Below are 10,518 nucleotides of genomic sequence, written 5' to 3'. Positions count from 1 at the left end.
AGATCAGTGGAACATAATAGCCCAGCCATTCGCCTCTGGAAAAATTCAAGTCATCTGGATATGACAAAGGTGGCATTTCGAGTGAGAAAGAGATTTATTAATAATATTCTTATTCTCTTGAGGTATCACATGGAGATTGGCTGTTGGGGAGGGAGTGGGAGAAGGTTCTTGAACGCTAGGTAGGCTGAGGGCGCACCTCATCAGGGCTGGGGTCAGATCGGTCCTCCTCTCTGTTGTGTGTCCCCCAGGTGTCGCCATGGTGACGCTGGTGGAGGACAGCAAGGTGCGGGTGGTGGTGCGGGTCCGGCCCCCCACCCCGCGGGAGCTGGAGAGTCAGCGGCGGCCTGTGGTTCAGGTGGTGGATGAGCGGGTGCTGGTGTTTGATCCTGAGGAGCCCGACAGGGGCTTCCTTGGCCTGAAGTGGGGCAGCACCCATGATGGCCCCAAGAAGAAGGGCAAAGACCTGACGTTTGCCTTTGACCGGGTCTTTGGTGAGGCGGCCACCCAGCAGGACGTGTTCCAGCACACCACCCACAGCGTTCTGGACAGCTTCCTCCAGGGCTACAACTGCTCAGGTGAGAGCCGGGGCAGGGAGGAGGCAAAGCCCCGCTGGGAGCGGCCCTGCCTCCCTGCTTCCCTCTGAGGGCTTCATGCGTCAGGTCACCGTGCCCTCCTTCCCCTCAGCTGGGCACTTGCTGATGAGGGTGCTGGCCCTTTCGTTCTCCCGTGTATGACACACCCTCCTGGGCTCTAGAAGCGGATCACACAGATGTGGTTCCTGTCCTCCTGATGCTTGTATTCTAGAGGGGGAGAAGATACTAATCACAAATCACCCCCACAAATGTGTGACTGTAAACTGAGGTCAGTGATATGAGGGACAGAACGGCAGGCCTTCGTCAGAGGAAGCTGCCTAGCCTGGAGAAGGCTCCCCCGGAATCCACAGGTCCACGGGGAGCCAGGCCAGAGGCACGGGGCACTGCAAAGCTGCAGTGTGAACGCGGCGGGATGCGAGTGGGTAGGAGCCGTGGAACTGCACACAGGAGGGCAAAGGAAGGGGCTTGGGGAGAAGGGGGGCTGGGCTGGGTGGCACGGGGGACCCCTAGGGAAGGTGGATCCGGCCCTGCCGCCACCCTCCCCCGACTCTGTCCTCCACAGTGTTTGCCTATGGGGCCACGGGGGCTGGGAAGACACACACCATGCTGGGAAGAGAGGGGGACCCCGGCATCATGTACCTGACGACCATGGAACTCTACAGGCGGCTTGAGGCCCACCAGGAGGAGAAGCGGTTCGAGGTGCTCATCAGCTACCAGGAGGTAGGGCTGGTCCCTCCCAGGCGTGGGCGGCCCCACTCCTCATTCTCAGCACCCCTGAAGATGCGGGGAGGAGAGGAGAGCGGGCAGAGAGGGTGGGAGGAAGTAGGCGGATGGGCCCGCTGAGAGCCCAGGGGCCCAGATGAGGCTCTGAGAGAGCCTGCGTTGGGACCAAGCCTGCCTGTCCCGCTCTCACCGCATACCATTGTCCTGCAGAGGGCCACCCCTGGCACGGCGTCCTGCCATGCTTCCCTGTCTGCACCTCAGCCCTCGCCCAGCCTCTTGCCTCCTTTCTCCTCAGGTGTACAATGAGCAGATCCACGACCTCCTGGAGCCCAAGGGGCCCCTTGCCATCCGGGAGGACCCCGACAAGGGTGTGGTGGTGCAAGGACTCTCCTTCCACCAGGTGAGAGATTGGGCCCGGGTGGCAGGAGCAGCGTTGGTTCCCAGGGTTCTCTCACCAGGCAGTTTGGGGGTGCCCTGGACCCAGGGGTGGTTCTGAAGAGCAGCTCTTCTGGTTGGGGGAAAAGCCCTGGCTGGGGAGACCACAGCGCCCTGCCTGGGCATCTCCTCTGCAGCCCACCTCAGCTGAGCAGCTGCTGGAGCTGCTGACCAGGGGGAACCGCAACCGCACGCAGCACCCGACCGACGCCAACGCAACTTCGTCCCGCTCCCACGCCATCTTCCAGGTGAGAGCAGTCGCAGGTCGGAGCCTGAAGCTGGGGCTCCTGATGCCCGGCACCCCCTCACCCCTGCTGTCTGCCCCCCAGATCTTCGTGAAGCAGCAGGACCGGGTTCCAGGCCTGACTCAGGCCCTTCGAGTGGCCAAGATGAGCCTGATTGACCTGGCCGGTTCGGAGCGGGCCTCCAGCACCCATGCAAAGGGGGAGCGGCTGCGGGAGGGTGCCAACATCAACCGTTCCCTGCTGGCCCTCATCAATGTCCTCAATGCCCTGGCCGACGCGAAGGTAAAACTGCACAGACCCAGGGACCTGCCCAGGACAGCAACTGAGTGCCCGAAGCCTGCGGTCCTTCCCTCCAGCCCTGGGCTAACGGCTGCCGGGTCTCAGCCTGGATCTGTCTGGTCCAGCCACCTCCCCCCATGCCCTCTTGCTGTCGCCCCAGGGCCGCAAGACTCACGTGCCCTACCGGGACAGCAAGCTGACCCGTCTGCTCAAGGACTCCATTGGGGGCAACTGCCACACGGTCATGATCGCTACCGTCAGCCCCTCCAGTCTGACCTACGAGGACACCTACAACACCCTCAAGTATGCCGACCGCGCCAAGGAGATCAAGCTTGCGGTGTGTGCCGGCCAGAAATGGCCAACCTGGTGTGGGGGACAGGAGAAGGAAGGGACAGGACCCACACAGCATCCTCCGATACCTGGAGCAAGCATTCCCCCAAGGCAGAGGGAAGAAGTTCCCTAGCCTCCGTCATCAGGGAAATTCTTTATGATAGAAGCGACGCAGTCCCCATCCTTGGGAAGACTCCAGCTCGGGCGGGGAGAGGCAGGACAGTCTCCAGACTTGACAAAAAGAGTAAGATACCATAGCAGTGGGCTGCCTGGGGCAGAATCGTCTCAAGAGGGTGACAACAGAAGGGGGTGGCCAAGCGCTGGCTGGTGAGAGTTGCCCTGGTCTAGGGAGGGTGTATTGGTCAGGGAGTCAGGGGTCTTGGGTTCAAAAGCATCCTTCTGCCTCTTGCTGTGGTGTCAGGCAAGCCACTCACTGCCCTTCCCCAGTCTGTTCCCCCTCGGGAGGGTGAGTCTAGGGAATGTGAGGGAAGTGCCCCACACGGTGCCTGGCGATTGGAAGTGGTTGCCAAAAGCCGCTGTGAATGAACCCACGAAACTCTCCCCTGTGCCGCCATCTCAGCTTAAGAGCAACGTGATCAGCCTGGACTGTCACATCAGCCAGTATGCCACCATCTGTCAGCAGCTGCAGGCTGAGGTGAGGAGCCCGCCTGGAGAGCTTGACCGGGAGGCAGGGCACCCGGCTCAGGGACAGGAGAGCCGGAGACGAGCCGTGGGGCGCGGCCAGGGCTCTGCACCCACCTGGGGCTCTGAGGGGCTGCGTTGCTTTGATTGCAGGTGGCCACCCTGAGGGAGAAGCTCCAAGTATATGAGGCGAGAGCCGGGGCCCCACCGCAGGACCTCCTGAAATCCCCCAAATCGGGCCCTTCCCAGCAACTGTGAGCCCTTCAGCCATTCTTGCCCCTTCAGCTCAGCAGGGAAAGCCCCCCTTCTCCAGCTCTGTGCTGCCACCCGGGGTCCGGGCTTCCCGGCCCGTGTCCAGCACACTGATTGTCACTCTCGGTGACACTAGGTGACAAGACACTGATTGTCACTGCTAGTTGCTCTCATGTGACACAGTGCATTCTAGACAGTAACATCAAAGTAGAAAAAAATCCTCCATGTCAGATGAGGACGTGGCACCCCCAGCCCACGTAAGCAGCATATACTACTTAAAGGAAGGTGTAGTTAAGGGGGAGGCAGCACTGTTTCCTAAACCAGGAAATCACCAACTCCTCCCACCCTCTGCTACTGCCCCCTTGTTACCCAAGCTGGGCCCTATACCACCTCGTGCCACAGAGACCCTGCCCCTCCCTGCTTTCCCACCTCTCAACCCCCCTCCTGCCCCCCCTAGGCTTCCCAGCTGCCCCTCACCATCTCGCCTTTCCAGCCAGCCCTGCACCCCAGAGCTGCACCCAGGGTCCGCCGTCCTTCAAGAGGAGAGCCTGGGGCTAGAGACCCAGGTAGGGAGGGTCGTGGAAGGGAACTCTCCAGAGCAGGAGCTGCCCCAAGAAGATACGGACAAAGGCCCGGTGGAGGAGGAGGTAGGACTTGAAGGTGGTAGAATGTTGGAGGCAACGGCCCTCCCCAACTCGTAGACTCCCTTCAGTTCTGGGTTCCCTACCTGGATGTCTTGCATCTTAGTCATTAGGGGGCTTTCAGATCCTGTGCAGGAAGGGGAACTCTGTGTCTGCAGTGAGGGGCAAACCTGTTACCAGAAGGAAAGCGGGGAGGAGGGTGGGGCCTGGGAAAGAGATTCTCAACTAGGACCCAGTCAGTCCAAGAGCCATCATTCCCACTCTTGGAGGAGGAAAAGATTTTAAGATCTGCTTATGTAGGGGAGGGTGGTCATCCTGGGCCCTCTAACTGTGACTTCCTTCCTCCTTAGGTTCCAATCCAGGTACCAGAGCAGACCCTCAGACACTCACTGCCAAGGTCCCCTGGCCTGAGCCTGCAGCCCAAGCCAGATGTGGGCTACCTCTCACCACAGAACTTGGACAGGGACCATTCTAAGCAGTAGGTGTCTTCTTCTCTGGGGTTCCAGGTGGGAGGTGATGGGTTCCATCCTCCTGGGGTAGGAGCTGGTGTTAAGTACATCGAAAAAGCTCTGGTTCTGCCCTAGTTAAGAGCTGCGTCTTCTTTTCCTCAACATCGTCCCTTATCTGCTTTCAATGAACTGGAGATTATCACCTACTCTGTCTACTTCCTGTCCTTTCTATTCTTCCACATAACTGGCAAGCAAAACACCCAATTCCATCCCAAATCTGGCTCGCAAGCCCCGAGTTAGCACGGGGCTGCCCAGGCTAGCGCTTTGCCTCCCGGTCTGGGGGCTGAGCTGCCTGTCCTCTGCAGGGAGGAACCAAGCAGCCAAGAGAAGTTGGGTGGCAGGCTGAGGAAGGTACCGCCCTCCCAAGCCAGGTATTTATCATGTGTCTTCACCAACAGATTATGGCCATTTCTTCTCAGAAGTAAATACAGACCACCACCCAAAGCCAAAGAGAAATGGATTCTGGATCCTTCTTTCTGTGCTTAATAGAGAGGTGCTGCTAGTATGTTTTCCCTTGGCCCCTAGAACATAAATCCCCTGCCACTTAGCTTTGCTGCTGCCGGGCCCACTCTTGCCTCCCCAGCACGCTTCACACTAGGCAGTATATTTAAAGCTTCCGGACAGAAGGGCCTGTTTAATTTTATTTCTTGTTGGGGAGTGTGTCTGTTCCCGACTCAGCAAAAATGTTGCAGCCTGAATAATCAGCAGCTCATTATCTGTCTCCTGCTGCTGACTCCCCGGGGCCCTGGAGTGGCAGGGATGCACTGGCGGGATGTCCCCTTGGCCCCAGGGCTCCCACCGATGAGTCAGGGTCTCTGTGCCCTGGTGTCCCCCCCATTGTGAGGACAGAGGACACCAGGGTTCTCGTTCCCGCTTTGCCTCTGGTTTTGTGGTCCCTGACAAGGTGCTTCAGTCTTAGCCATGATTTGGGGATTATAGTCTTCATTCTCCCTACTTCTTAGAGCTAATAATAGATACTAATAAAATGTGACAGAAGACCCCATGTATCAGAGGCTGCAGAACATGCTAGATCATCTCCATACTTGGAGACACCCTAACAATCAGATAATGGAAAATCATTTCTCTTTGGCTTTAGACTTCAGAATCTTTAGACCACTGGGGCACTGAGTGGATCTTAGATTTTCCAGTTCAGTGGATTTTTCAGAATTTTTTTAGCTACAAAGTCCTTTCTTCAAATGGAATCTTCTGCTGAAGTTTAATATGTAGAACAGATAAAGCAGAGCAACTCCATTTTCAATGTCCTCTGATGGGTTTCTTGAAACCTAATTTGGAAACCCCTGGTATAGACCCGCTCCCCATTCGCCAGATTGGGTCCTGAGGTGTTCGCCCAGGGCCACATGGCCAGAGGGACAGGGCGAGGCCTGGGTCACCCGACATCCAGGCCAGTGCCTTTCTCCCTAGACACCTACTTCTCTCAGTGGTCTGATCTTCTTATAATGTGCAGCTCAGGCAGACATCGAATGAGTTTCTGCTATGTCCTTTTTAATTTATATCCTGCCTTCTTTCAGAGAGGCCTGGAGGCTGCTTTATAAAATAAGTTTGGATTCCCTGAGCACACACTGAAGGCAGAGGAGGGGGCTCAGGGATGTCCAGGCAGGTAGCGCTACCTGAGGATAAATTATTGGCCATGAATAATCCCCACCAAGATAATTGTGTTCATTTTTTTATCATAGGTGTGCCTCACAGGAAGGAAATTTGCTTTATTAGAATCTAAATTTATACCATCAATAATCGCATTACCCTCATAATTCCCTTTAAATAGCCCCTCGGTGCATGTGAAGTGTGCATTGATTCACACGGGCTCTTTCGGGATCCCAACCGCTAAGTAGGGAGTGCAGACTGCGTGCGATTTTGAGGGGCCTCTCAGAACCAGGACCGACACGGCCTATCTCATTCCATCTCCTCTTGCCCTCGCAAGGTCGATGTTTTCATTTTACAGAAAATAATTAATCTTACAGTGCCTCTTATGTGTCAGGTACTCTTTAAACACCGTATATATCAAATAATTCATTTCATCTTCCCACAACCCTAAGACGTTTGGTTTCCCATTGGTTTTCCCCATTTTAAGGATGTGGAGACTGAGGTTAAGGAGTGCTTCCAAGATCACACAGCGGGAAGTGTCGGAGCCTGGATTTGAGCCGGCAGGCTGACTTGAGCCTAGCTCTTCCCTGCTCCTACCTTTCATTGCCCCTTGGGTCAACGAACTTACTCAAGATCACAGTGCCAGTGATTGGCAGGGCTGAGAGGAGACGCAGACCTTCTGGTCCGAGGCCATTTAGTGCCCTTTCTGTACTTCCCAGGTCCCTCTCTTTGTTGGGGGGCATATTTAGGGACGAAGCCCCCCCCCCCCACCTTACTTGTGGCCGTCTCTGCCGGCCTTGGGCTTCAGCAGGGGCCTGGCAGAGCAGGAACCACAGTTGGGAGGGCGGAGTGAGGCATGGCAGGAGGGAGCTGGGGGGCCCGCCCTTGCGTGCTCCTCACCGCACCTGGAGCAGTGGGGCTGGGTCTGAGGAGGGCCGGGCCCTTCCCTCTCCTCCAGGTTGGCCCTGAAGGTGCTGTGCCTGGCACGGCGACAGCAGTCCCTGCTTCAAGCGGCCAAGCTGCTGACCCCCGACATGAGCGCAGAGTTTGAGACCCTGCAGCAGCTGGTGCAGGAGGGAAAAGCTGAACCGGGAGCAAAGGCCTCAGGCGCACCTGGCCCGGCCATGGAGGCACCTCTGGAGCCGTGTCCCGAGTCAGGTGAGTCTCGCCCCTGCTCTGTCTCTAGCAGTGCCCTCTCGAAGGCCCAGCTGGCACCCAGGGGCGGCTGGGGCCTCCGATGCTGGGTCGTGCTGTGGTACACAGGACTCGTGGCCCACCTATGGAGTTAGGGGCTCCTGCATGTCTCCCGTGTCTCTCTCCCCAAATTCTCCAGATTCGCCTTCCTTCTGGCCAGTCCCTGATCTCCCCTCAGCACCCGCCTTCTCTGTGCCCCAGATTCTCCAGGCTATTCTGGCCCCGTGACGCGGACCATGGCAAGGCGACTGAGTGGCCTCATGCACACCCTGGGGGTCCTACCAGGGCCCGACCACACCCCAGCCCGGGTATCCCGGCGGCCCGCAGAGAAGAAGAGGAGGAGGAGACCAAGCCCCTCGGAGCCTGACAGCCCCCCAGCCCCGAAGCCGGGGACCAAGCGCCAGCGCCAGTCCTTCCTGCCCTGCCTGCGGAGGGGGTCCCTGCCTGAGGCTCAGCCTTCACTCGGGCCCAGCCCCCCCCAAAAGGGGAAAGGCCTCTTCCTCGTCCTGCCACTCCCCTCGCGTCTGCCCGGCCACAGTCATCAGAAGCCGGGTGCCCCTGGGCCCCTCTGCTGTGCAGAACTGCTCCACCCCTCTGGCCCTGCCTGCTCGGGACCTCAACACCACTTTTGATCTCTCGGAGGAGGCCCCCTTGAAGCTGGGTTTCCACGAATGTGCTGGCTGGGAGAATGCCCCCCAGGAGCTGAACAGGCTGGATCAGCCCTTCATCCCCAGGTGGGTCTCCCAGCCTCCCTCCCAGCCCTCCAGGCAGGGGCTCCCTGGGGTCAGCGAGGGACAGAGGTGCTGCCAAGAGGAGTGGAAGCCGGCCTGACTCTCGGAGCCATGTTTGCTGTCTCCCTCCCTTCGGCCTGACTGGTGTCAGTCCCCAGGCCCGGGAGCATTACCCTCATAACAGGGCCCTGCCTTGTCTGTCCGTCTCCAAAGCCGCCAGCTCTGGGCGGTTTGTGACATGCCCACGAGTGGCTAACAGGACCTCCCCCCCCACCTCAGGGAGGGTCAGCAGGAGCAGGAATAAGGAGGGGGCCTAGTCTTCTCTATTCCTCTGCATCACTCACACCCTCTGGCCCAGTCTTAGTTTCACGTCCCACTGAGAAATGCATATTTCTGCCATTTCCACCCCAGATTTTACCCTCCAGTCCAGCATCTGGAACTGGGAAGGGGAGCCTCGGAAAACTTTGTTCAGCATTTTTCGGTGAGAAGATGAAGCTCTCACCTTCGCCTTCCACCCACCTGCCAGGGTAGGGGAACAGTGACCAGCTCAGGACAGTCCAAGGCCAAGAACAATCAGCAGACTGACCTGTACTTGTGAGGCTGAGGGCAGCAGGCTGCCCACCACATCCCCGGCCCCTCCTACGGCCTAAACCACTTCTCAGTAACAAGCTCACAGCCGGGCAGGTGGAAGGGTCAAATCGTTTGAACTCCAGTTCCCTGAACGTTCCAGAAACTGACATCTGGATGTTCTCCCAGAACAAGCTTGTCACTCAGCTGTCAGCCCAGGCCGAGTGAGGCAGGGAGAGGAATCCACCTCTAAGTAGGAAGAAACCTCAGAGGTCATCCTGTCCAACCTCCCCACCCGCCAAGCTGGGGGCTGGAGGGAGGAGGTGCCCTTTTCTGGTTCCCTCCTGATCTGCCTCCTTTCACCTTCCTCCCTCTCGCAGTGGACCTGAGTCCCTGTTCACCGTGAAAGGGCCCAAACCAACATCTTCCTTCCCTGGGACCTCAGCCCGCAAGAAGAGGCGAGCTGCCAGGTGAGGCTGGGGCGGTAGACCGGGAGAGACAGAGCTTTCACCAGCGTAGTGGGCACTGAGCTAGCTACAGGCCTCGGCTGTGTCTCTGGACCCCTCGGGGCAGGTAGCAGGGGTCTCATGAGCGGGGCCAGCATCGGGTTCCCGGACTGAAGGAGGTTCCTTTGGCCCTTGCTAGTACAGGATTATACCAGAGGGAACGGTATCTCCCTTCTTCAGTGAAAGGCTACAGGCTCCCTCTCCTTGAGGGGGACATTCGGTGTTCACTGGTTAAACTGGGGGACAGACCACCCACCCTTCACCTCTACTTCCCTCCCACAGCCCACTAAGCTCCCTCCCCACTGCTTCTCCTGCCCTCAGATCTGGCCTTGGTGCTTAGCCTCACCCTGCTCTCACGGCTTAGTTTCAGCTTAGTTTTGAGCTGTACCCCCTACCCCTACCTGTATCCCCAGGCATGACTGTGACCTTCCTACCTTCCATCCTTCCTTCCCTCCCTCAGTTCCTCAGTCTCCCGCTCACTGGGAGTGGCCCGAGGTCGCAGCCGCATCGCGCGCCTCCCCAGCAGTACCTTGAAGAGACCAGCTGGGCCCCTCTTGATCCCAGGTGACTGGCACTGGGGACCGGGATGGTCGGGGCCCTGGTGGCAGATGAAGACAGGAAGTAGGAGGGGAGAGGGTGGGCCAAGACCCAGGTGAAAGGAGGGCCTGGGGTATTTCCCAGCATCGCAGGGATCCTGATGAGAGAGGTGGGGGAGGGGTGGGGGAGGGGAGCAGCGGGACAGAGCCTCACTGTCTTCCTCCCTGCCTGCCCCAGCCAACTGGCCTGCAGAGCCCCCTTCCAGTCCCTGCTGCCCTGGCAACCAGCAGGAACTGATGGGGATTGGGGGAGCCCTGTCATCTGGGAGCTGTGTCGCCAAGGTGTCCTGACCCAGCGGCCCCTCATGGTCCCCAGAACTGCCTGCACCAGGAGCCCTGGCTCGGAGCAGTTAATGCCAACACCCTCTTCCTTTATTAACATTCGTCGCCAGCCATTCCTCCTGCTACCTGCCCTCTTTATCAATCTCTTGTTATACTCAGCTTCTCAGCATGTATGTATTCATCTCGAGTGGTAACATTTTAAAGGTGCAGCCATCGGGGCGCCTGGGTGGCTCAGTCATTAAGCGGCTGCCTTCAGCTCAGGTCATGATCCTGGGGTCCTGGGATCAAGCCCCCCGTGGGGCTCCCTGCTCAGCGGAGAGCCTGCTTCTCCCTCTCCCTCTGCCTGCCACTCCCCCTGCTTGTGCTCTCTCTCTCTCTCTCTGTCCAATAA

General features: G+C 58.4%; 1 protein-coding gene across 1 annotated transcript; it reads left to right on the top strand.

Moving 5' to 3' along the window:
- Positions 1-256: 256 nt before the first annotated feature.
- On the top strand, positions 257-10,342 carry KIF18B (kinesin family member 18B). Its single transcript, XM_021681733.2, is given in 16 exon segments — positions 257-575; positions 1,156-1,313; positions 1,612-1,716; positions 1,889-1,999; positions 2,081-2,278; positions 2,436-2,612; positions 3,186-3,260; positions 3,401-3,501; positions 3,957-4,146; positions 4,491-4,618; positions 7,210-7,409; positions 7,647-7,927; positions 7,929-8,179; positions 9,124-9,213; positions 9,710-9,813; positions 10,039-10,342. Coding segments are annotated over 16 exon segments (2,586 nt in total). The 3' UTR covers positions 10,137-10,342.
- The last annotated feature ends 176 nt before the right edge of the window (positions 10,343-10,518 follow it).

Source organism: Neomonachus schauinslandi, chromosome 15 (genome assembly GCF_002201575.2).
Source record: "Neomonachus schauinslandi chromosome 15, ASM220157v2, whole genome shotgun sequence".
NCBI classification, from domain to species: Eukaryota; Metazoa; Chordata; class Mammalia; order Carnivora; family Phocidae; genus Neomonachus; species Neomonachus schauinslandi.
The sequence above is the reverse complement of the archived record's forward strand: the minus strand, read 5'-3'. Positions and strand labels throughout refer to the sequence as shown.